The 27,689-nt window shown below is 45.0% G+C and overlaps 1 protein-coding gene across 1 annotated transcript in view; it reads right to left on the bottom strand.

Annotated features, from left to right (window-relative positions):
* Nucleotides 1–27,689, bottom strand: part of ADAP1 (ArfGAP with dual PH domains 1) — a 69,193-nt gene that overhangs the window by 13,639 nt on the left and 27,865 nt on the right. Inside the window, exons 5-7 of the mRNA XM_080981193.1 lie at nucleotides 9,356–9,468; nucleotides 6,279–6,425; nucleotides 1,084–1,167 (exon numbers count right to left, since the gene is read on the bottom strand). Coding sequence (XP_080837319.1) covers nucleotides 1,084–1,167; nucleotides 6,279–6,425; nucleotides 9,356–9,468 — 344 coding nt within the window. The remainder of the gene's footprint in view (nucleotides 1–1,083; nucleotides 1,168–6,278; nucleotides 6,426–9,355; nucleotides 9,469–27,689) is intronic.

Consider the following 27,689-nt stretch of genomic DNA (forward strand, 5'->3'; position numbering starts at 1 on the left):
GCTAAACATGCCCAGCTCCCTTAGCCGTTCCTCATAAGGCATCGTTTCCAGGCCTTTGACCATTTTGGTTGCCCTGAAATGTAATGGCCCCTCCCTGACCACTCAACTAGAAACACCTAGGAACAGGGGGAATCAGAGCATCTAGTTCAGTATTGTCTACACTGATTGGCAGGGGCTGTTTGGTTTTTCAGGCAGGATACTAGGCAGCCTATAGGGAAATATTATTCTTTCTTTTTTTTTAATTTTCTTTTCTCAAAACAAGTATCCAATATCATTGCTAAACATACATTTTCCACCACCCCCCGTTGACTTCCCTCAACTACCATTTCTGGTTTATTACATCAGATGATACATCCCCCCCCCCATTTATTTATTTTTTTGATGGCACCCCTTATATGAGATTTTGTATATAAATTTTCCCTCGGCTCTTTTTGCTGGCCCATGTAGGACCAACATGGATAGTTGGCCCCAGTGAATATTTCACGTTTTCTCCCCTTATGGCTTTGATCTATAGGCTACCACTAAAACGAGGCTGCATTTTAAGTTGCATTTTAAACTGTATTCTAACTTATATTTTAATCAACTGTTTGTTTTGTTTTGTTTTGTTTGTTTTGTTTTTAATGTTTTTACTGTATTTCTTTTCGGTATTTCTCTTCTGTATTTCTGTTCAATGTTAGTCGCCCCGAGCCCAGTCTTGGCTGGGGTATAAATAAAAATTTATTATTATTATTATTATTATTATTATTATTATTATTATTACAATATTATGTTATCACATTGTTGTACTTCTTGTTCTCTGTAAATAAAATTGCAAATGTTTATTTAAATCCTGCCAGCGAGACCATTTCCTTCTGTTGTTTCTGCAATATAGGGAAATATTCAACAAAATAGATCTCTCAGCCACAAGGACTTCCGGTTATGCAAATCAGCTCTACAGGGATTGGGAGAAAAACCCCAGAAGAGATTTAGGGGACTCTCCCAGAACCCCAGAAGAGATTTAGGGGACTCTCCCCAGGCACTGACAGCAACACATCAAGCAATGAAGAAAGAAAGAGAAAAGGCGAGAGAGAAAGAGGAACTCACATCAAGGTCGCTCGCTCCAGGGAATGCCACTTGTAAGTAATGGAATCGAGCGGCGCGAATGGCGTTGAACCAGTCCACCATTTCCTGGGAGGAGGAAGAAAACAACATTTGAGGGGAAAGAGGCAGAAGTGATAGCAACGGGCACGTCCATAGATGCTGCACCAGCCTCAGGTCAACTCTGATTTGATCTGAATTTAAATGCAATTTAAATTTGCCAGTGATTACTTCTGCAGGCTTTTGTAGCATTCTGGTCTTCGCCACGATTCTTACGCACGCTTCCTTCAAAGTCCCACTGTGTTTGCTGGGGCTCAGTCCTTAATAAGCTTAGGAATCATCTATTCCGTGGCGACTCATTGCTTGCATTGAGAAGGACCCCCTTGTTGTTATATGCGAATGACGAGGCCATCATCTCACGTTCCAGACCGGGTTTGAAATATCTGCTGAGGAAGTTTTCTGATTACTGTTCTGGAAATGGTTTATCCATTAATTATGAAAAATCTAAAATTTTAGTATTCGAAAGAAGCTTCTCCCGGTCTAAATGGGTGCTGGATGGCCATAACATTGAACAGATTAAATACTTCAGTTATCTAGGGCTCACATTCCATCATACAGGATCTTGGAAGCACCACTGGCAAACCTCCCTTCAAAAGGTGGAGATCACAAAGCTAGCCATACTCAGATTCTTTTTCACAAAGGGCAGCAAATATGTTCCAGCAGCCTTAAGGGTTTTCAACGCAAAATCGGTATCCGAACTCCTGTATGCTGCAAATGTCTGGCATCATGGGGACCTGCCTAAGCTAGATGGCTTTCAGGCAAAATTTCTTGCATTAGACTTCTTGCGGGGAGGGGGGGAGAGGTTAATCGTTTTGCATTTCACTGATATTTTTGTAAGCTGCCTCGTGTATTTTATCTATTACTAATATATATGTTTTAAAATAATTTCTAAACCTTTAAGATCTCTAAGCAACACATAAAAATACAAACGGTGTGTGTGTGTAATAAAAACAGAGATTAAAAACAGAACTCTAGTAATAACAGAGTCCAATCCCATCATAGAATTGTGGAGTTCAAAGGGGACTCGAGGATCACCTAGCCTAACCCCCAACAATGCAAGAATCACAGCTAAGGAACCCCCAACAGATGGCTGTCTAACCTCTGTTTAAAAACCTCCAAAAAAGGAGAACACACCACTTCCTGAGGTCATTCGTTCCACTGTCAAGCAGCTCTTATCGTCAGAAAGTTCTTTCTAATGTTTAGGAGAAATCTCCTTTCTTGTAACTTGAATCCACTGCTTTGAATCTTATCCTCCAGAGCAAGAGAAAACAAGCTTGTGCCATCTTCCACAGAACAGATATTTGAAGATGGCTGTCATATCCTCTCTTAGTCATCTCTTCCCCAGCTCCCTCAACCATTCCTCAAAAGACTCAGTTTCCAGACCCTTGATCATCTCAGTCACCCTCCTTTGCCCACATTCGAACTTGTCACCGTACTCCCGGTCAAGGAAAGTCTGGGTGCTTTCTATTTAAAGCAGAGTCGTTTCACTTTAAACAGCCATGGCTTCTCCCAAATAATCCTGGGAACTGTAGCTAGTTAAGTGTGCTGAGAGGAGGCCCTCTATTTTCCTAACAGAGCTACAATTCCTAGAGTCCACTGCAAAGAACTATAGTCCAGATAGGGCTCTGGAGAGTCACTCTTGCACTAGAGTGCAACGAAAACAACACCCCTGGATTATTTGCAATGTGAAAAGTTACAGGATTTCAGCAGGGAGCTACAGGACAGGCACCGAATGGAAACAAAACAGTACGTCTGCCCCAAAATCTTTATAGTCATAAACAGTACTGAAAACGGGAACATGTATCATTGCTCCAATTCCCTCAGGAGCACAAATCCTCATGAATGGGCAATGCAAAAGGATGTCTGCAGGGGCCCCGAGAATGCGTATAACATAAAATGATAATTATTAGAAATCTGTGATATATTACAGTAGTACCATTCCGGGAGTGCATTCGATTCCTGAAAACATTCGAAAACCAAGGCGTGGCTTCCAATTGGCTGCAGAAGCTTCCTGCACTCAAGCGAAAGCCACGTCGGATGTTCAGCTTCCAAAAAACATTCGCAGACCGGAACACTTACTTCCAGGTTTGGAGCGTTTGGGAGCCAATTTGTTCGGCAACTAAGCCATTCAGGAATCAAGGTTTGACTGTATTAGCAAACCTACAGCTTTTTGATCACCACCTTTGAGGATTTCATTTCGAAGGCAAGCCCAGAAGCGTAATGGCAGCAACAACCTTTTACAGTATATTATCAATGCAGCACATTTAAAGAAATCTCCTGCTGGCCAGAACTTGCTGCTGAGATTTGCTGCAAGGCTGGGAGACAGCCTGCAGAGGGTGCTTCGGCTACAAAGAGGTGCCCTGATGACAGAGAAAGGGCAGGCAGAGGCAGAGGCAGGTCAGCAGTGCTGTCTAGTAAATCAAGTTCACTCTTGTATGCTTTCGCGGGGATCAGAGCCGATCAAGGCTTGCCAGCCCTGTCAAAAAATGGGGTACAAAAATGGGGAAACCTAACGCTGCCTTGCTTGCTTCTTCTACCGTACTGGAGCACAGGTTTATCTCGAAGAAGAAGAAGAAGAAGAAGAAGAAGAAGAAGAAGAAGCTCATCAGATCATAGAAGGCACACTTTGCAAGTCACTGGGAAGTGTCAAATCCAGAAAACCAAACAGCTTTACACAGGGTAGCCCTCTGTTTGAAGGCATCCTTGAAGCGCTGTCTGGTTCAAGTTCAGTGTAAATAAAAGCAGGGCTGTCTTAAGCATATGTGGCGCCGGGGTGCAAAGATCCGCCCGGCGCAGCCCCACCCCTGGTTGCCCAGTCCCAGGCGTGCAGGAGGGCAAAGCCAGCCAGCCACCTCAGCGTCTTGCTGGTTCAGTTGCCCCCGAACCTGCGGCGCACATCAGAAGAGCCTGCTGCAGCACTCCGACTGATGGGCGGGCTCTTCCCTGGACTCACCTCTCAGGCCCTGGACTCTTGGCCTGGCGCCCCTGAGAGCCCAGCGCCTGGGTGCCCTGCACCCCTAGTGCCTATGTGTAAGACGGCCCTGAATAAAAGGATAGCTCAGTTGGTTAGAGCACAGTGCTGACAACGCCAAGTTTGCAGGTTCAATCGCTGTATGGGACAGCTGCATATTCCTGCATTGTGGGGGTTAGGTTGGATAATCCTCAAGGTCCCTTTCCAACTCTACAGGTCTAGGAGTCTAGGATTCAAAACGAATTCTGCGATTCACTGATTCTATGACCTTAAGAAGGGAGAGCAAGAGGGGCCCTTGACATTGCCCATCAATAGTTAGCAGCTGTGCAGCAGATGGACCAGTCACAGCTTTCCTCACTATGATACCTCTCTTCAAATTATAGTGGAAAAAATCTGCATCCACCCTGATAAAAGCAGCATATGCACATTTTCTGCAAGTCAATGAAAGGGCAACTGTCTCAAAACAAACAGCATCTGTCCACACACAGGGATGGTGGTGCTGGAACATTGCTTTGGGCACTGCTATGGAGCTCTTTGCAAAGAGATTGCATAAGGAGTTAATCACCTTTATTAATATTACCTCACCCAGGGAACTCAGCTGATGATGACAATGCGACTTTTCTCCTTGCAGATCAAGATAAGCTGGTGACAGCATGGACTAACTATTCCTAGCGAACATATTCCTAGCGACAGGCACTAAAGTAGGGGCCGCAGTGATGCTCTCTGAGCTTTAAGCCGTATCACTAATTTAGTATGGGAATCTGATCTGCTTAGTTGCATATATGCACATTGCAATGGCTGGTGCAAATATCTATCGACCTATCTGCATCTGAAAACCGCAAGAAGAAAATGAAAGGAACTGAGGACTGGCAAGGTGGATCTCAAACCTTTTCTGATCAGGTGACATCTCCTGACTCCAGGTAACCCAGAACAGAATCCTTCTCCTCCTTCTTCTCCTCCAGAGCCATTATACTGCAGTACTAAATGATACTGTACGGCAGCGGTGGGGGACTTGTGGCCCTTTCCAGATGTTGTTGAACTCCAACTCCCATCAGCCCCACAAAGGGACATAGGAGGTTGCCTTACACCAACTCAGACCATTGGTCCATCTAGTTCAGTACGGTCTACACTGGCTGGCAGCAGCTGTCCAGGGTTATTAGTGGGGTAGGAGAGCTAAAAATAATGCCAATATATTTAACAGCTGGCAACCAATGCACCCCTTGGGTTTCAGATAGTACATGGGTAGCAGAAAGCCCTGGAAACAAATCTTCACGGCCCTCTACCGGCTATGGTGGCTCATTTGCCAGAAGTAATGTATTTAGCATTAACTCTGGAAGTGTTTACTCGATTCTGACCAAACTAAGCCTCCTATGTATATTTTGGTCTCACAATGCATCTGGTATTTTGCACTTGCAACAGGAACAGGTGCGGCACAAAAACACATTGAGCGATATTTGATGCACCCAACATGATGGCAAGGAAGGTCCAGAACTCAACAGAAGAGCATCTGCTTTATTGGAAATGGGCAAACAGTCTGAGCTGGTATTAAAGCAGCTTCTTTGTTCCTCCAAACATCATGCCATGCATGCGACTCCTGTCAAGGCAACATCTAACTTGCCTAGGAGCTCTCCAAGGTCCTGAAGATTTCAAACCTTTTTCTGCCCTCTACATCCACTTTGTTGAAACCTACAGTCTGTTGCCTAATCTCCACTGTCAGGTGCTGGACAGCTCCAGCAGATCTCCATTCAATATCTAAGTCTTAAGATCAACAGAAAGGATGGCCCTCTTGGTAGGTCCCACACCCTCAGAAATTAAGGGAATGGCAGCCAGAGGGAGGGCCTCCTCTGCAACAGCCCCTAAAATGCAGGACTCTTGTCCGAAAGAGGTACATCTGGGACTAGATTGTCATCATGTGCTGAAGATGCACCTCTTTACCCTGGTCATTGAAAAGCAGGTAAGAAATCATCATCGCCATCACAATATAATTATTTCTTCTCTGCCCAGATGGTACAAAGCTGGGAGAGATGCCACAGTTTCTTTGTTGGCACAAAAACCAAAAAACATGGGGAATGTGCAAGCCCCACCCATGGGTGCTCTCTACTGCCCTTTCCTTATGACACATGCAAGGCGGCTCTTACAGCAGCCTCCTTTCTTACTTCAGAGCTCCCACCTTGCCATCTTCATGGTAAACAAAGATGTTCCTTGTGCTGTTGTCTTTCAAGTACGTGATTTGCAGCCCGTGCGGGTTCCCGATTTTGGCAGGCTGGAAAGTGGCGTTCAGGTGCTCAATCTTCATGATTGCTTTGGGTTCTTTTGCCTGGGAGAGGGGGGGAGAAAGGAAACCGAGAGCAGTAAGAAGCCAAGGCGAAGGCAGCAAGCATGCTCTGCAAAACACAGGCGTTCAAAACAAAAGAGCACTTTTACTGAGAGTGCAGCCTTGATCCAGTAGCTCCAGGAAGGGCAAAGGGGGCCTGACCACACACATACACCCCGAGAAATGTGCAAAAAAGTGCTCTGTCCCCCCCCCCCAAAAAAAATTAGCTTGATAATGTACAGTGGTAAAGAATTGTAGAGTTAGAGGTGACTCTGAGGGTCATCTAGTCCAACCCCCTGCAATGCATTCTATTATTCTATTGAAAAACACTCAATATAACCTGAAACTCTGTTCTGCTTCACTAGAGATGCCACGAGTTGAATCTTCTACATGCAAAACGCATACAATACTTATCAGTGATCTATGGTCCTTTTCCCTGGGAGATTCCCAGATATTTGGTCTGTGGTTGCGCACACGGCATACATTTATAATATATGACTTCCTCCTAAAGAATCCTGGGAACTGTAGTTTACCCCTCAGAATTACAGTTCCCAGCACCTTTAACTAACTACAGTTCCCAGGATTCTTTGGGGGAAGTGACGTATGTGCTAGATGTATGGCACAAGTGCAGCCTGGGGCAGCAGCTCAAATGCCTAAGTCAATTAAAAAATGGAAATAAGTAGGCTAGGCCAACAATCAGTTAAATGACATATGGATTCACCAACATGGAACTTTAAATTGTGCTTTTATATCAAATTTCCTTTTCTGCGCATACTGTAATGTTTTACTGTTGCTATGGCCATTGGCTAATGCAAATAAAGTTTTATTTATCTATCTACACGGAACAGTTCCCTTTATTATGGTGGATGAGATCAACACCATGACCAGTCTTTTGAAATAGCTGGGAAGAGGGGGAATCCACCCATCTTCCACACCCAATTAGATAGCAGTGGTTCATGATGGAATGCTGTGGACTTTCACTTCCCCAAGGGTCAAGACGGCTTCAGCCATGTGAAAGAAAGAGCAGCAACATCTTAGCCCACTCACTGGGAAATCCCCTTTGACAGAGTAATCCAAATCATGTCTACTTGAAAGCAAACAGCACTGATTTCAATGGGGCTTACTCCTCCTTAGGTGGGTGCAATAGTGCAGCTTGGAAATGCCCTGGAGAAAGGGGCGGTAAAGGTGGTCGTATCTAAAACTGGCTTCCTGGAAAAAGAGGACGGCTTGCAACATAACTTCTATGGAACCCTGGTGCAACCACACCTCCATTTTCCAGGGCATGGCCAACATGTGGCTTTCTTAAGGACGGGCTTTTTGGAGAAGTTGCGTTCTGATTCTTGGTAGTGATGATGACTCTAGATTCTGAGCAAACTTGTGGGTGAACCCATGTGGAAGTCAGAAGGGCCAGAAACAAGACTTGACTCACCCAGCCTGTGCAACTACACCCATGACCAAGCCCAGGTAGGAGACCCTGTTGGATTAGACCAAAGGCATACCTAGTCCAGCATCATGGGAACTGTAGTTTCACCTTCACAGAGATACAATTCTCAGCAAGCTACAGTTTCCAGGATTCCTGGAAGGGAGTGGTGTGTTTCAAATGTGTGCTGGATGTGTTTCAGTGCATGCTGTGGATCTGTCCCTGCTTTTCCAGGAAGTCCACAAGCGTCACAGACTGGTTGGGCATAGAGGAGTGGTGGGAGCAACCAGCTGGGGAACCCCCAGGGAAGAAGACTCAGAGCCCGGGCAGTGGTGGTGGGACAATGATGATTGCTCAGAGGGAGCAGGCTGGGGGGGGGGAGGAGGTGTCAGAAGGCATGACAGGGCTTAGTGAGCTGGGAGAGTCTGTGGCAGAGAGCAGTCCAGAATCAGAGGCAGAAGCAGTAGAGGAGCGGGGCCAAGAGGCAGAGATGAGTCAGGCTGGTGAAGAGGCATGGGTGTCTCCTCTTCCTGCAGTGACAAGTTCCCCTCCCCTGCACACTTTTGCCTCTCGCCCCTCCCATCACCAGCACATGGACCCCAGAAGATGGACCAGTGGGGGTCTGGCCCTCGGTCCAAGGAAGGTTCCTCCCCCCTGCCTTTCACTGCTGCTTCCCCGTGTCAGATTTTAGATTTGAAGTTCCTTGGGGCTGAGACCTTCCTTGGTGTGATCCACACAATGGCACAGCCCCCCGATGGTGCTACGTAAGTGATAAAAATGAGGTAGCAAGGTGTTGGCGAATAAGCATCACTAGTCTCGTCCCTACCAGAGAGGAGTGGCAAACCAAGCTGATGAACTATGGCAAGATGGCAAAGCTGACTGGAAAACTCAGAAACCAAGAAGTTATAAAAGAGGGGGGGGGGGAATTATAAGTTAATTAGGAGACCAATGTAAGCAATTAATATAGAGATACCATATGAAGATATTTGAAAGCAGGGGGAGTTATTATGGGGGGAGGACCAGAAGAGGAAGTTGAGGGAAGTTGTGGGGAGGGGACTAGGAAAATGTATCTTGTTGAGTTTGATGATCTGATGCGTTGTAATATGATAAAAATGTATAATCCAATAATTTTTTCATTAAAAATAATAGCAGGAGACCATTGTAAGCAGATGGAAACAAGAGCAGGATTTTGACCCACTTGTAGTGTAAAAATTATTATGGATAATATGGTTTGATATAAAAACTGGAGTACATATGAATATGCAGTTGTAGATGTTTAATTTGAGACCCCCATGGAGGGGATGAGGGGAAGTCTCGAGATCCGGGGAATCTCCTTATACAGATATGTTTTTACTAGTTTGTGTTTATTTATACTTTGTATTTGTAAAACCAATAAAAATGATTTCAAAAAAAGAAGAAGCAACAGGAGCCTCGTGGCCCCATTACGTGACCTGCTAGCTATTCAAAACTGAAAAAAGGACCCGCCCCTTGGAACCAACCCCCATTCTCTTACGTCATTTTTGTTGTAATACTTCAGGGCACCTTCCCGTTCTGAAAGCACGAATTTCCTGCTCAAGAACTGCCCGTTGTCACGGCCCCTCTTCCAGAGAAATCCTTCCCGGTACCCTATGGAGGAAAAGAAGAACGGAGAAATATATTCTTCCCATGGCAACTTTTTGAAAGGAAAAACAGAGGGAAGGGGAATAGTTTGATGTTTTAATTTGTTGGAAGCTGCCCAGAGTGGCTGGGGCAACTCAGTCAGATGGGCGACATATAAACGAATTATTATTATTATTATTATTAACCTTTTTTGGCACTGAGGTGGTTGCCACAGAGTCTCCCTCCGGCTAGATGTCAGATCCTCATTTTCGCATCAAGACCCCGAAGCCACCCTCTCGTTTAGAAATAACACACACAAGGACACGGATATTAGGTTAATGTTATTGGGCAAATTTGGCCACAACTTTATTGATTACAGAATGTGAGCGGTATTAGGTTTAAGCATTGAATGGACCTGACTATATCTGACTCCTGCCCGCTGCGCAGGAAGTCTGGTAAGGGTAAACTGCTGGAAGGGGGAGCCCTGTCGATGCAGACCAACTCGAGCTCCCCCTGGTGTTCCCATCGGAGTCGTGTCGTGGCCCTAGCCCCCGACCCGAGCTTCGGACAAGATCAACACCCCCAGATTCCTTTAATGGAATACCCTTAAGCTTGGAGGGGCAGGTGATGGCCACACCTCCCCTCCCCCATCACAAGGTCAAACAATGCCTAACCGCAACTCTAACAAAGTTGTGACGACTGCTACAAGGTAGGCGAAAACCACATGGCCAGTGCCAATTTGCCAAGTGGAAAAATTCCTACCAGGCCCCTCAACAGTGACCAACCGAGGTCCATAGCAAGGCCTGTGCCTAAACCTGCAAAATAGGGAGGGAGGGCGGGTGATTGAGGAAGCGAGCCAAAGAGGAAGTCCTCCAGCTTGTGCCTCCGTTTAAATGGTCGCGGCCAGCCAGCGGATTGGCTGGCCAGGCTCTGATGTGGCCAGAATCCCCCCGGGCAATGGGGGACTAAGTGGCCACATGGTCCACCGCAACTCCTCCCCACTGGGAAGTGGAGCAGATTTGCTGCTCTGATATTTTGGCTGCTGGGCAAATGTGGAGACCCAAACTTAAGAACAGGAAAAGAAAAGCCTGAGAGGAGCATCCCTAGGAGGAAGCAGCAGTCTACTTAAGATAGTATGCATAGGTTAAGTCCTGTCAAAGGCAACTATGGGGTTGCAGCGCTCATCTCACTTTCAGGCCGAGGGAGCTGGTGTTTGTCCATAGACAGCTTTCCGGGTCATGTGGCCAGCAGGACTAAGCCACTTCTGGCGCAACAGAACACTGTGACAGAAACCAGAGTGCATGGAAATGCCTTTTACCTTTCTGCCACAGTGGTGTCTATTTATCTACATGCATTGGCGTGCTTTCGAACTGCTAGGTTGGCAAGATCTGGGACAGAGCAATGGGAGCTCACACAGTCGTGGGGATTCGAACCGCTGACCTTCTGATTGGCAAGCCCAAGAGGCTCAGTGGTTTAGACTGAAGGACTAGAGTCTTAGGAATCTGTGCAATTTCATTTAGAGGTAGCCAAGGCAACAGCAGACAGATCCAGGATGAAGCTTTCACTCCTTCCACTGGCTTTAACTGGAATGGCCGCAACAAAGCCATTAAGCAAATTGTATTCTGGTCATTTCCATAAGTATGTTAACAGTTTAGCTTGTCACATTCCATTTGTAAATATCAGGGTGGTGGTGGGGGAACTATCCATAGCTTGCTTTGGGAAAGAGCTGCAGCTCAACAGAAGAGCAACGGCTTTGCTTGCACAAGGTCCCAGATCCAATCCCTGGCTTCTCCAGACCCCTGCCAGTAATCCTGGAGAGCTGCTGCCAGCCAGTGTTGACAATACTGATCTAGGTGGACCAATGCACTGACTCTGTATAAGGCACCTTCCGATACGATACGATAATCTTTATTGTCATTGTCCTATACAGAACAACAAAATTGAAAAATTGATATAAGACATTCAAAAACCAACAAGCCTGTTATCGCAGCTATCCCAACCTGGTTAGCCCCCTAAAAACTCTGATACCCCATTTTTAAATACAATATACTCCCATAGAGACTCCTTACACTGCGTTTAAAACCAAAATCGCATTTGGGTAGAAACTGTTTCTCAGGTGGCTAGTCCTAGTCTTTATAACCCTGTACCTTCTTCCAGAAGGCAGAAGCTGAAAGAGATCATTTCCGGGGTGCGCACTATCCTGCGCTATCTCTGCAGCTTTCTTATGGCACCTGGAAGCATAAATTTGATCCAAGGTGGGAAGAGTGCACCCAATTATTCTCTCTGCAGTCTTTACAACCTTGGACAGCATTGTTTTTCCCCTGACTGTGCAGCTCCCAAACCACACACACAGACCACAAGTTAATACACTCTCCACAGTACAATGGTAAAATGCCATCAACAGGTCCTTTGAGAGATTGTTTTTCCGGAGGATTCTCAGAAAATATAACCTCTGCTGTGCTCTCTTCATCAGGTCTTTGCTGTTTTCTCCCCAGGTTAGGTCATCTCTCAACTCCATTCCATGTTTTTCTCACAGAAAATGGCAAAGCTCAGCTCAGAAAATTAGCACTTCCCCAGCTTTGGGAAAGAGGTGGGAGGGCTCTAGGACTTTGCCAGAACCTCACACCTCCTTCCCAAAGCCTGGCACCTCACTTAACTGGTTTTGGGAAAGCAGCATCAGTGCTGGTTGTGTGTGTGTGTGTGTGTGTGTGAAATTTTGGCCTCCCTCCCACACCCATTCAACAAGGCAGTGTGCGGCCCATGGGTTCTGTGTTGATGTACTCTTGTGGCCCACTTGGTAGGAAAAGTTGGGCCGCCCTGGATTTGGGTGCTGGACTAAGACTGGGAAGACCCAGGTTCAAATCCAGCTCCACCCGTGAAGCACCCTGGGAAATCTTAGGCCAGTGACAAACCTTCTCCTCTCACACACCCACATGCACACACAACTACAGTTCCCAGGATTCTGGGGGGGGGGGGAACCATGGCTGCTTAAAGTGGAGCAGTACCGCTTTAAATGCATCGTGCAGATGAGGCTCTTAGCAACATTTTGATGGTCCCACTCTTCATTTAAATCCCACTTTTCCTCTAAGGAGCTCAAGGCGGCACAGATAGTTCTCCCAGCCACCCCAATTTTACCCTCACAACAACCTTGTGGGTTAAGTAAGGCTGAGAGGGCATGAGCACCTGGGATAACAGAGTTGTGGGTTCGAGTCCCACATTGGGCAAAAAGATTCATGCATAGCAACGGGTTGATCCTTGTGGTCCTTTCCAACTCCACAATTCTGTGATTCTGTGGTTCTGTGACTGGCCCAAGGTCACACAGTGAGCTTCATGGGTGGGGATTTGAACCTGAGTCCAACCCTCTACCCACCACACCACGCTGACATTTATCAGAATAGGCTTTTTAAAATATGGCATACGTCAGTAAAAGACTCGTTGAGCAACCCGGCTGAATACTTCCAGCAGAAAAACTGCTTTCTGTTTTGTTATTCGAGGAAGTGAACTGTTAAAAGACTCCAAAACTGTCAAAGCTCAGGAAGCGTGACTGTCAGCTCTTGAGCAAGCCTGATGGTTTAATCAACCATATCCTCCAGGCATCGCTTGTGTACCTGTCTGTTTTCTGTCAGCCTTCCCGAGGGAGAACTTCATCAGCCTCCTTGTGATCTATCATGTGCGATGCAACATGGAATTAAGCAGTATTCCACACTCGAATCACAGAGGCTTGGCAGGTAAAGTGAGAAGGAGGCCACCGATAACAGTTTGGGCCCCTCAAAAGACAATAAAATATGACCTGTTTTGTATCTGACGTGTGTGGAAGGAGGAGTCACTTCCTGTTTTAGCTTTACATATTAGCTGTGATTCCTGCACTGGATGAGCCTTGGGGTTCCCTTCCAACACTGTCATTCTGCAGAGTGCCTGAGTGGTAGATCTCAAATGCTGGGGAATGTTCATTCAGAAGGAGACATTTCATTAAAAGAAGAAAGAATCATTTTCTTCTCAGATTCCCAAAGAAAGGCATCATAAATATGGATTAGTGGGCAGAGGAGACATTCAATTCAGTTCACATTTTTTTAAACAAACATTCACCCTCCTCCCAATTTTGTGGCGCAGTTCTCCGAGTAATAGGTGCAAAAATACATTTGCTAGATGCTGCTGTGTACTTTGTCGCGGTGTTGTCCCAAATCAAAACCACTCCTTTTGATGGGAAGAGTGATCCTTAAAATAATAATAATAATAATAATAATAATAATAATAATAATAATACAGTGGTACCTCTGGTTGCAAACCAGAGGCCCATTCACAACATGAAAGGAACGCAACCCGCACGGGTTGCAATTCGCCACTTCTGCGCATGCGCATGAAGTCATTTTGCGCATCTGTGCATGAGTGAGCAGTGAAACCCAGAAGTAACCCTTTCCGGTACTTCTGGGTTGCCGCGGGACACAACCTGTAAAAACGTAACATGAAGCAAACATAGCATGAGGTATGACTGTAATAATAATAATACTACTACTACTAATAATATTAAAGATTTTCTCTTGTGTAACAAAAAAAGGAGTGAGTATGGGACCAAAATGTATGGGAAACCACCCTATTAGAAAATCTAACCAACAAACTCAAACTAGCAGAGGGGCAAGCAAAGGAAGATACCTTCACCCTTTATCACATATACAACACCACTAGACAAGGGGCCAAAGAAGGAGGGGAAGGTGTGCGAATCATTTTAAAACCCATGCACCATATTTGGCTTTCAACAACTTTGGCGCTCCGCTTCTCAGAAGGAAGCAACCCGCTACTTCAGCTCCCAAATCTCAGCCAATTGGAGCTGAGGGAAGCATATTGACAGGTTTAGAAAGCAGACTAGGAAGGCTTTCAAGATGATGTCATAGGCATGGAGCCAGGTGCGAGTCATGTGCATTTCTGTTTTTGTTCCGAAAAACCAAATTCCCCACTACACACCGAACACTAGAGGAAGCAAGAAGCTGAATGGACACAAAGCATTTTGGGCTCCTAGCTCACAGTCTTTTCCAAGGGTAGTTTCTCCATAGAAGTTGGTAGTTCTTATCTACTGTACAGTGATGATTCATTTATGAATGCCCCCCCCCCACCCCTGCTGCAAAAATTAAAAAAGCACCCAGGGAACACTTTTAAGACGATTTTCAATCTGTGACAAAACATTACCTGCCGGGAGGTGAAGGTGAAGAGGAGGAGGTTCTGGCCACAAAGAAAACAGTGTTTTAACATGGTTTGAGTAATTTAACTGTAGAAATTGGGCGCATTCTACCTTCATCTAATTTCTGTACCTGCTGTCTCTGGCACTGCCTGCCATTTAAGGGCTTAATAAACGCTTACGCCTAGCACGTCTAATTCCCCTTGCCATCCTTCTTCAAGCTGCACATTATCAACTTTCCAACTGCACATTTTGTGTCCAATTGCACAATTAAAAAAAAAGACCCTTGGTACAAGTAATAGCTTGCGGAAGACCTCTCCTTTTAAGGCTTAAAGGAGAAAATGATGGGGGGGGAGGGGGGGAGATCTGCAACAAATTTCCATCCCTTATAGAATTGTTTCCCTTTTCATCACAGCCAAAGGAACATTTTGAAAGGAAGGATTGATAGCTTTTGCTTCCCAGGAGCTGGAAATCAATACGGTGAAATACAGCCAGCAACCAAAGTGTCTTTCTCGCTAAACTATCAGACAAAAGCTTGGTAAAATGCTCACGGCCTCTCTCGTCAAAAAGAAGCAGGCATCTCCCCCATTCAAGTGCTGCTGGATTTTATTTATTTTTATTTCTGGAAATATTGGTGTGCCACTGCTCATTAAAAACAAAACCAAAGCGGTCTGTGACAACCATATGCATATGCAATAAAAACAGCATAAACATTTAAAATTGGAGATCCGCTGACCATTACATACACATACCCTCCAACATTTCTCCAATGAAAATAGGTACATCCTATTCCATTATTAGGGACGTGGGTGGCGCTGTGGGTTAAACCACAGAGCCTAGGACTTGCTGATCAGAAGGTCGGCGGTTCGAATCCTCGCAACAGGGTGAGCTCCCGTTGCTCGGTCCCTGCTCCTGCCAACCTAGCAGTTTGAAAGCACATCAAAGTGCAAGTAGATAAATAGGTACCGCTCCGGCAGGAAGGTAAACGGCGTTTCCGTGCGCTGCTCTGGTTTCGCCAGAAGGGGCTTAGTCATGCTGGCCACATGACCCAGAAGCTGTACGCCGGCTCCCTGGGCCAATAAAGCAAGATGAGTGCCACAACCCCAGAGTGGGTCATGACTGGACGTAATGGTCAGGGGTCCCTTTACCTTTTATTCCATTATTATTATTATTATTATTATTATTATTATTATTTTACTATTTATGCCCCAGCCATCTGACTGGGTTGTCCCAGCCACTCTTGGTGGTTTCAAACATATATAACAAAATAACGAAACATTAAACATTGAAAAACTTCCCTATACAGGGCTGCCTTCAGATGGCTTGGGGGATCAGATGACTCCATACCCTCCAACATTTCTCCAATGAAAATAGGGATGCCTTAAGGAAAAGCACGACATTCCGGGATCAAATAAGAAGCCACTGAAAATCTGGGACTGTCCCTGGAAAATAGGGACATAGGGGTTTTGGCAGATAGATGTTATCTTAACAGCCTGCATAAGCTTGGCAACATAGAGAAGTTTCCAGCCAGCATTTATAGGTTGTAGCAGAAGGTGTCTGCTGATGAGCCTTGCCAGCTCAGGGGATGATCTCAGTGACTGGGTGGTCCCTAAGGTACCTTGGACCTATGTTGCTTAGACGTCTGTAAACCAAAACAGGCAACCCTGTACTGTACAAGTCCACTCTGCCCCGTGGCTAGTTCATTTATCAACTAATCATCCACACTTACGATACTCCAGTTTCCCAGTTTCTCTTCACAGGTCTCAATGCCATGTACCATATTTTTCGCTCTATAAGACACACTTTTTTCCCTCCTAAAAAGTAAGGGGAAATGTGTGTGCGTCTTATGGAGCGAATGCAGGCTGTGCAGCTATCCCAAAAGCCAGAACAGCAAGAGGGATTGCTGCACAGCGCTCCCTCTTGCTGTTCTAGCTTCTGGCTTAGCCGCGCAAAGCCTCTTCAGGGCACAGGGAGCGTTCATCCCACTGCCCTGAGGAGGCTTCACGTGGCTATCCCAGAAGCCAGAACAGCGAGAGGGATCGCTGCGCAGCGCTCCCTCTTGCTGTTCTGGCTTCTCGGATAGCCCCCAGTCCCTTCCCACACCTCCCAGAAAAGCAGTGATGGGCTGTCCTTCTCCCTCCTCGGGGAAAAGCCTGCAAGCACCGCACACACACTCCACACGGCTCGTGAAAGGGAGCGCTGAGCAGAGCATGGGATGCATACAGGCTCTGCTCAGCGCTCCCTTTAAAGAATTTTTTTTGTTGTTGCATTCCCCCTCTAAAAACTAGGTGCGTCTTATGGTCAGGTGCGTCTTATGGAGCGAAAAATACGGTGTATGTTGTTCTCTCCCTTCCCGTTTTGCATTCAGAACAGCCTTGCAAGGTAGGCTAGACTGAGCTACCGGTTACTGAGGACCACATGCAGGGAGAGCGATGTTGCACTCATGCTCTGCTTGTAGGCACCCCATGCGCATCTGGTTGGCCACTGTGAGAACAGAATGCTGGACCAAATGGGCCTCGGCATGACCCAGAAGGACTCTTCTGATGTTAAGTGCTGACAGGCTCCCTCATCCAGCGTCTTGTTAAATAATGCAAATAGTTTTCCTTTGCAGGCGAAATTGCTGGGATAGATGCTATCTGGTGCACCAACAATTTCAAGGTGAAATCTGTCTGTGAGCAGCGGGGTAGAGGAGTAGGGAAAGGCGAATACCGTACAGATCTCTGCCCTATATTTTTTTTCCAGGGCTCTCATTAGCATCCCTGGCTGAAGCCTTTCTGCAGCGCCCTGTCTGAAACTCTGCTTTGTCATCTGCAGCGCTGAAACATATACAGCCTTGCTTGCCCTTAGAGGGTGACCTAATTCCCTTGACTTTATCTCTTCAGCAGCCTCCAGCTCAAACACCTGGGTTGCTTTCCCCCTCTTCCTTAAGTTCCTCTCCCACCTGCAAAAGGAGACCACCGGATAATTTGCGCACCGGACGCTACGGATGGTCCAGCTGGCTCCTGGAAAGGCAGGACCTTCCTACCTAATGTGTTGAACTGAAGATGATCTGTTCCAAAAGCTTTGCTGATGTAAAAGCTTTGCTGATATAAAAGAATATGGAAAAATTGGTTTTTAATATGTAAAAATTTAATGTTATAATATATCAAGATTAAAGATCAGGATTAAAAAGGAGGGAAAGGAATTGCTGAACTAACAAATTGAATTGGAATACAAAAGAGGGAGGTATGAGGAAGTCTGGGAAACAAGTAAACGTAAGAGAAGTGATGAAAAGATGGAATTGTTTTTAACTGTTTTTTCTTCCTTGTATTTTGTATTTTTCTTTCTTTATTGTTATTTTTCTTATTAATGTAATCTTTTTCTTTTGAAATTTTAATAAATATCATTTTAAAAAACAACAACAAAAGCTTTGCTGATGTCATCTTGATAATCAAGATAACCTCCCAATTAACTGGCAGTTGTTGTAGCAGCAATGAGCTCAGGTGTGATTACAATAACTTGCTTTGATATAAAGCAATTGGCTTGTTGTGATGTTATCCTTGGGATGCTGGACTGTGAGTCCAGAAAGGGGAGCTACCTGTAAGATTTTGGCTATTTGCCACCTATGCTCTCAACTGGTCAAGTGAAGTAATGGGCAGTTCTGGACAAAGTGACGTATGCTGCTTTGTGTATAAATAATGTCTGCATGCTTGTTTGGGTGGGTGTGGACACGCCATTTCCTTGCTACAGTGATCATCTGGCATCTGCAAAGGCAGGCTGCTTTGCTGTAAGTCTACACCTTTCTTTAATAAAGCATCCTTGTTTGGTGTCCCTGCATCCTCGTAATGCTGGTGGTCAACAAAAGAGGTTTAAAGACTCTCTCAAGGCAAATCTAAAAAAATGTAGCATAAAATCTGACAACTGGGAAACACCGGCCTGCGAGAGCTCCACTTGGAGAACAGCTTTTACCAAAGGTGTCATGAGCTTCGAAGAAGCTTGAACTCAGGATGCAAGGAAGAAACGTGCTAAGAGGAAGGCACACTTGGCAAATCCACACCGTGATCAACTCCCACCCAGAAACCAATGTCCCCACTGTGGAAGGACATGTGGATCCAGAACTGGCCTCCACAGTCACTTATGGACTCACTGTTAAAACCGTGTTTATGGAAGACAATCTTATTCAGCTACGAGGGATCGCCAAAGAAGAAGAAGAAGATACCTGCACCAAACCACTCCCATAAGCCGGTGGATCAGGACACCTGGACATACTTAGGACTCAACGCAGCACACAGTTGTTCCTCCTGGCCTTTGGCTTAGAATCAATTTGATTCCCTCCCCCCCCCTTTCTTTTTTCCTTTCTCCTCCTGTGAAGAGGCTCCATTTTAATGTTTTAATGTTGTATTTTAATCAACTTGTTTTTATTATTGGTTGTTAGCCACCCTGAGCCCGGTCTTGGCTGGGGAGGGCAGGGTATTATTATTATTATTATTATTATTTAGTCTGAGCTTATGGCACTCTCCTTAAAAGGGAAGTAAGGGTCCTCATGGTTCTGAATTATATAGGAACCTAGGAAACTGGCTATGGTGCTGGAGGAGACTGTTGAGAGCCCCATGGACTGCAAGAAGATCAAAACTATCCATTCTTAAGGAAATCAGCCCTGAGTGCTCACTGGAAGGACAGATCCTGAAGCTGAGACTCCAATACTTTGGCCACCTCATGAGATGAGAAGACTCCCTGGAAAAGACCCTGATGTTGGGAAAGATGGAGGGCACAAGGAGAAGGGGACGACAGAGGACAAGATGGTTGGATAGTGTTCTCGAAGCTACCAGCATGAGTTTGACCAAACTGCGGGAGGCAGCGGGAGACAGGAGTGCCTGGCGTGCTCTGGTCCATGGGGTCACGAAGAGTCGGACACGACTAAACGACTAAACAACAACAACAAGGAAACTGGCTTATACCAAATTAGACTGAATCAGACCAGTGATTCATCTACCTTAGTACAGTCTACTCTACACTGACTGGCAGCAGGGTTTGGGGCAGGGGTCTCTCTCAGCCGTACCTGGAGATGCTGACAATCACACCCAAGACCTTCTGCATGCTGGAAGATGCACCCCCACTAAGCTACAGTCTTTCCCATGTTGGTGAAAGTGCTACATAAGGTTTGGTTCAGCCTTTCCCAATCTGATCCCTTCTTGATGTTTTGTATTACAATAGGGATGGGGGAAGAACCTAGATCCAGCTTGCATTTAAGGGTGAATCCACCTAATGGGCATTCGCTTCAAAATTAATTCCCCAGCCAGGTAATGTGTATAAAGATGTAAAGTGTGCATAGGAGTGCATATAATAAGTGACATTAACATGCGAAATGCATTCTATTTGAGGAAAGCTCTGTGCAAAAATGTGTATAGTAGGCAAAACAAAACTGCACACAAAAATGTGTATATTTGGGGAAATTCACATTAAAATGTTGGTGGATTTCCATGAGGACTTGTGTGGTGTGTGGGGGGTGGGGGTGGGGGGTGTGTGGGGGGTGTGGGGTGTGTGTGGGGGGGTGTGGGGTGTGTGTGTGTGTTTTAAATTGCAAACTAATGTGGAGAACTGAACTTATCTTTAGAAAAACATGAGAAACCCAAACTGGCAGATTCGCCTGCCTCTAACTCAGACTCCCATCAGCCCCAGCCACAATGCCCAATGGTCAGAGAGGATGGGAGCTGTAATAATAAAAAGGGGGGAGGAGGAAACATCTGGAGGGCACCAAGTTGAAGATGGCAGTGGCTCCTCTGATCCCTTCCACTGCACCATATTTACGTGAGCTGCTAACCTGAGCCGCAGACGGAGGCTGCAGCTATTATCTGAGGAAGTGTGTTCTGCATTGACACGCGCACTGCTCTTTGACGGCAAAATAACAAACGCCTCCAGGCACCAGGCCTCCCCCTGGGAAGTGTGCGCTGGGCATTAGAGCCAACTCCCTGGTGCCCAGGGACGAGAAACTCAGCAGCCTCTCTGGATGACTCATTCCCCCTGCAAGGCAGGATGATGTAATTGATGGAGGAGCCGTGAGTCCGCTTTGTGGCAAGCTCCCCTGCTGCCTGGGAAAAAGGCACCCTCCCCTCACCAGCAATGCGATTTTACTTCTGCATTGCCCAGAAGGGTAATTTCGGCCCTGGGTGCCAATCCCGACTGCGCTGATCTTTTCAGCTCCACGTCCCCCCATAAAACTTAACATTAAACAATAAAAATGATATAGAGGAAGGAACTAAAGATATTTAAACCAAACGCTGAAGGATATAGTCCATGCACAACTGCTGCCCGTGTATACATTTTATTTCCATCAGCGATTTCATCCCCTGGTGTGTATATAAGTTTTATTTATTGCCTCCATTTCTACCCAGCTTTTCCCATCCAAATGGGACACATCGCAGAGGCTAAGATTATGTCATAAAGATATACACCTCCAAATCTTTATTGCAGTCATAGACCAGCATACATATACACCTATAAATTAAAAAAACACACACACCACTGTACAGTGCTGAACAAGAATGCATTGCAGGCAGCCTGACAAAAATATCAGCCTGAACAGCACTGTTTCTCCTCGTCCACAAAAGATATTCTGTGAGCAGGGATGATGGAGGAATTTGCAATTTCCAATGCAAACTGACTGAGTGCAAAATTTCTGGCCTGTTGTGCAGATCGGAATATAGTTATCCTTTGGATTTTGCTCTTTTCTGAATGGTGCAATATAGAAATGTGCCCTTTGAAAAAAATACAGGTGCAGATGTGCACACACACACCTTAAATTGTACCCTTTTGTACAATGCGGGAAACAACAGCGACCGCTCTAATGTGTGAATGCTGACATTCAGAAACACACGCCAAGCAACTGCTGGGTTTACACCAGGGGTCAGGAAACTTTTTCAGCAGGGGGCCGGTCCACTGTCCCTCAGACCTTGTGGGGGGCCGGACTATATTTTGGAAGAAAAAAAAACAGAACGAATGCCCCACAAATAACCCAGAGATGCATTTCAAATAAAAGGACACATTCATGCATTGCAGGGGGTCGGACTAGATGACCCTTGGGGTCCCTTCCAACCATAAAAATGGAAAAAAAAAACACACTCATGTAGAAACACGCTGATTCCCGGACCGTCCATGGACCAGATTGAGAAGGCAATTGGGTCGGATCCGGCCCCCGGGCCTTAGGTTGCCTACCCATGGTTTACACCGTTCAATGTGCATTTCAAGCACATGACTCGCCCCCACACAAAGAATCCCCGGAACTGCAGTTTGTTTAAGGGGGCTGGGAATTGTAGCTCTGTGAGGGTGAAACTACAGTTCCTAGTTTTCTTTGAAGGAGGTCCTGTGCTCTAAAAGCACATTACAGATCTGCCTAATGTGTGACATTCACCAATACGCTGCACTACATCCTTGCACCCCAGCACAGGGCAAGCCAATGCCTGTCAGACATTTTGGACTACAACTCCCATCAGCCCCCACCCAGAATGACCAATGACGGGGGCAATGGGAGTACAGTGAGAGGGCACCACATTGCCATGAATTTTTCAATTTATTTTCACTTTTAATTTGTATACCGCCATTCTATAGACAGGGCAGTTTACAGCAACAAAATATACAACAAACAACACACACCTTATAATAACCTGATCCAATACAAAAAATCATAATAAAACATAACTTTAAAATGAACGGCTTATATTAAATAAAGTCATATTCAATAGAATATTGAATATTGTTGTTGTTGTTTAGTCGTTTACTCGTGTCCGACTCTTTCATGGGGTCACGAAGAGTCGGACACGACTAAGTGACTAAACAATAACAATATTCAATAATCTATTAGAATATAATAGTACACAATAAAATTAACTCATAAAACACCAGCAAGTAATAATGAAACAGAAATTCCCTATTAACAATAAATAATTACTAAGCTATGATCAATAAAAATAAGGGCAAATCGCAATACATGAAGTACTGCAATACGTTGAAATACCACGTAAAAGAATCAAAGACAGACAACTTATATATTTATTTTTAAAATATTGGGGTTTTTTAAAAAAAAAATCCTGAACTCCTCTTCTTCCTTCTCGACTGCTTCTGCTATTCTTAATATTCTTAATATTCTCCTCTGGGAGAGGCTAATTGTTCAGCTGGACTTGATTGAAAGTGGGGGAGATGGACTCCCCCCCCTTTCTTTATTCCTGTACATGGCTTCAACCAGCCAGGATTTTATGAACTGCTACAGGATCAAGCACAGAGATCCCCTCTCCCCTTCTCCATTTTGCTTTCCCAACTGAAACTCAACATTCAGAGGCTCCTAAAGACATCTGTGCATGCTCTGCCCTTATTAGGCTGGCTGAGTGATGCCCAATTGGACGTTTCTGTTCCCTAAACTTCTGCCTGTCTCAAGATCCATCCGAGAAAGTTGACCCCTTCCTCTCATTTCCCACTGGCCCTGGTACGGTTCCAATCCTGTCGGCACGTTAGCAGCTGAGTTCAGCATTAGCAGGAATGGAGGATTTTGGGCGCAACACGTCGGAGGTTTGCTTTTCTGAAAGCAGACACAACTCGGGGCAAGGGCTCCAGTGGCAATAAAAATGCTCCCTCATCCTACGCTAGCTGCTTAATATTCCCACAAGCTCCCTTCTTGTTTGTTGTTGTTGTCCTTTAGAACAAAGGGCGGACAGAACCGCTGAGGCCTGGCCCAGCTTTGCACAGCCAAGGAATGAAACAAGGGTCTGTGCGCTAGATCATACGGACACAATGGGAAACCGTAAATGCCAAGGTCTTTGTTGGGTCGCACGCCTTGAAAGATGTTGTGTGTTTCCCAACACAACCCTCAAGGCCCTGAATGCCACCAGCCGCCATGTACCCAGCTGCGCCATTTCCAGTCCTGCGCCCACCACTTTGTTAACAATAGTATTACTGTTCCGTTGGTCCGCAGGATGGAAGACTGAAACTGCATGTATTGGAATGGCATGTGAAAGATGAAGAGGTTAAGTCAGCAATGATACATTGGGCTAAAGAATTTGGTTACAATATACAATTAGAAGATTGGGAAAAGCTATGGAAAGAAGGTTTAAACTTTACAGCGTGTAATGCTTTGAAAGAAAACATACAGTCATACCTCATGTTACGTCCGCTTCATGTTACTTTCTTTCAGGTTATGTCCCGCGGCAAGCCAGAAGTACCGGAAAGGGTTACTTCCGGGTTTCGCCGCTCGCGCATGCGCAGAAGCACAAAATGACATCACGGGCATGTGCAGAAGCGACGAATCACAACCCGCGCATGCGCAGACGCGCCGCTGCGGGTTGCGCTCTTTTCATGTTGTGAACTGGCCTCCGGAATGGATCCCGTTCGCAACCAGAGGTACCACTGTAATGAAAATGATGTATAGATGGTACATAACACCAGTAAAGTTAGCCAAAATGTATAAAGTAAGCAATAAATGTTGGAAATGTAAAGAAAAAGAAGGTACCTTTTACCATATGTGGTGGGCTCGTAAGAAAGTAAAATGCTTCTGGGAAATGATATATAATGAGATGAAGAAAATGTTGAAATATACATTTGTGAAAAAACCAGGAGCATTTTTACTTGGTATTGTAGGTACAGAAATTAATAGACAGGATAAAAACTTGTTTTGATACGCAACTACAGCAGCGAGAGTACTATTAGCCCAACGATGGGAACAGGAAGAATTACCAACAAAGGAGGAGTGGCAAATAAAACTGATGGCGTATGAAGAACTGTTGACTGGGAGAATTCGGAACCAGAAAAACCAGGACTTCCTTAAGGATTGAAAGAAATATATGATTTATTTGAAAGGCAATAGCATTAATGTAACATCGCTTGTAGGTTTACAATAAGTTTTGTAAGGAGGACTATATAAATTATTGTAAAATGATTTAGGAAGGAAATCATTAGGAAACGAAGTTTAAAAGCATTAATTATAACAATAAAATGCAAGATCAGATAACAAATTTGAAAATCACTAGACAGGATTGACGGAAGTCTCAGGCTATAATAACCAAAATGTGGATGATGTGATGTGAAGTTTTGTTTGGAAAATATATGCAAAAACTAATAAAAATGATTAAAAAGGAAGACTGAAACTGCAGCAAAGACAGCGGGTTCTATTGCATGTTTTGCGCCCAAAGCAAGGCAATAAGTGTGTTGGGTGCCTGGAATCTTCAGCCCCATCTTGACCTCCTTATAGCACTTTGGATCAGGGTCTGCTCAGATTGGGCCCCACCAGCACGGTCAGGGCCAGATTTAGGTTTGATGAGGCCCTAAGCTACTGAAGGTAATGGGGCCCTTTATATGTCCAGCTGTCCTTTGTCACCAACAAATTGTCGCTGTTTTTTTGTGTTGAGTATATGCTATATGATAATTTATGGACCTAATAGGTATCTAAAGCCATCTGCACATGTTGCCGTGCAACCAGTCCATGCAGAATGTAGGCACCCTATATATAGAAATGAGCAAACCAGGGATATTTTAGGGAGCAAGCTAGCAGGTGGGGCCCATTATTTACATCATAGGAGCCTACACAATAGAAAACACTGTTGCTGTATGTAGGTTTTATTTTATTTGTTTTTTATCTTATATTTTGGAAATGTACATCCAGTGTTTTTTCCCCCTTTATTTTTTTTGGGGGGGGGGTCCATGAGAATGGGGCCCTAAGCTATAGCTTGTTTAGCTTATATGTAAATCCAGCACTGCACGGTACATTTAGAGCTGCATCATATCGCTTTAAATAGCCACAGGCTTCTCTCCCCCACCTCCCGAATCCTGGGAATTGTGGTTTGTTACAGTACACACACAAAGCAAATGTTCTACCCCTGAGCTACAGAACTGGAACAGTGTCAAAGAGCCTCGTGGCACCTTAAAGACTAACAAGCTTACGGCACCAGCTTTTTATGGGCTTGTGGCATAATAAATAAAGTTTATGTTCTAATATATCAAAGACACTTTGATGGCTTTTGCTGCTGGAGACTAAAAACGGTTGCCCCTCTGGATTTTTTAAAAGGATTTGAAAGTAGGACAACAAAAGCATCACTGACTGTGGCACAGATTTATTTTGTCCTCTGGTGAAACAAGCAGCCTTCTTTTGAAGCACCTCAGCTCTCTGAAGAACAAACTGTGATTTTTCCCAAGTCGCAGTTCCCTGCCATCAGAGGGCCACCTGGGAACATCCACACTATGCGTCTGAAGCACTCTTGCAGCACTTCAACCGTCATGGCTTCCCCAAAAGCATCCTGGGAACTGTAGTTTGTGAAGAGGCTGACCTCACGGGCCAGCACTTCCCAGCACCCTTCACAAACTACAGTTCCCAGGATGCTTTTGGGGGGAAAGCCATTATGACCGATGAAGTCATATATGAGAGCTTCAAATGTAGGGCAAGGTTGTGACCCTAGGCAAATGGGTGAAGCTTTTTCACTTCTGGCCTCAAAACACCTAAACAAACAAACAAAAGCCCTTTATGCATAGGGAGCATCTATGCCCCTCCATGGCCTCCAGTTTTATGGTTAAGAATGTTAGTAGAACCTTGTTGGATCAGATCAAAGGTCTTCTCAAAGTTGCCATTCATATACCTTCAGGAAGCCTGGAACATGAGCACAACAGTCTTCCTCCATGGTTGCCATCTTTCCACACACACACACACACACACACACACACCCCATCCAGGCCTTGCCTCACCCCATACGCTAAACGGCCCCAAATAGGGAAGGTACTCCAAATAAATTTAAGGTTTCAATTGTCTTCTTCTGCCTAGTGTTCAAGGTTCTATAGCTCAGACTGGGAGAAGCCTCCCCTACACAAATAGTGCTCTTGTGGTTTTCTTTGCTAGCCACTTCGTCTGCTTGAGACAAAAATAAAATGGTCTAGAGCGATGACACTGTGGTATGTCAACAGAAATATATGGCCTCAGAGTAAAGGCAAGACTATTTATGGTGCACACACTTTCTGGTTTTTATATACTTATTGGAACCTCAGTGTGAGGAAGAAAGACTGCAGTCTATGACCTTCCTAAGAAAAAAAGAGTCTTTGCAGCAGTGACATCAGCGAGATTTGCAGGGCGTCTGAAGGGGATTTATATTTTATGATATGCGGCAGGCACCTTCACTGCACTGTTTTCAACACCTGACCTCAAACCTTTTTGTCCAGAAAAGCTTACACAGACCTGTATTTTTTATTATTTTTATTATGTACTTGCAACCAGTCAGGGGATGGCTCCTGCCTGACACTTTCTCTGTCCCCACCTCCTATTGGCCTCATAGTAACCTTAGGTCAGGTGAAAAGGTATTGAGTTGCAAATCGCCATCTTGAAAGGGTGGTGACTTTAGTCTTTCTCTGAATGCCACAGAGAGAAAAAGGATGTTAATGGCTCTCCAAAAGCCGCATAGCCTTAGGAAGGCTAAGGCAGGCTGGAATTGGGGAGAGAGATACCGTTTTGATTTCTGGAGTTATCTTTTATTTCTAAAATGCTGAGACTGTGCTGGACAGCGCAAAACATTGTATGGATGTTTTGGGTGTATCATGTTATGTCTTTTGTTGTTGTTGTTGTTGTTGTTTTGAAGAGTTCTTCAAGAAAACTTTGAATAATGTAATAATGTTTTTATGGTTTTCTTCCAAAAGGAGTCAGTTCCTATGCTTCCAGTCACTTCAAACTGTGCAATATTAATATCTTCAGTAAGGTTTGCCTTTAAATGTGAATGCAATCACCATTCGGAGCCAATTTGGGAATGAGTTTGCCATTAGTATCATAGATAGACCAATCTCCTACACCAGGGATTAGTCTAATTCCCTTTTCTAAAGCCATCTAAGCTAATTCACAAACCCACCTCTCATAACAGCAGTTATCACTGGGCATGAAGAAAAGTTGTTTCCGAGAATCAGAGTGCTTTGAGGATTAAAAGTTAAGGTGATGAAAGAAAAGTGTTATTTTATCCTGTTGGGAGAACTTTAATGGTAACGTATCTGATTCTTCTCCTAATGCAGATTGCACTTCCATCATCTGATAGAGGACTTAATGGGATCTGGAGATTCAGATCTGTACTTTGCACAAGCAAACGCCAGG

Source organism: Podarcis pityusensis, assembly GCF_964106645.2.
Source record: "Podarcis pityusensis genome assembly, chromosome: 14".
Taxonomy (NCBI): domain Eukaryota; kingdom Metazoa; phylum Chordata; class Lepidosauria; order Squamata; family Lacertidae; genus Podarcis; species Podarcis pityusensis.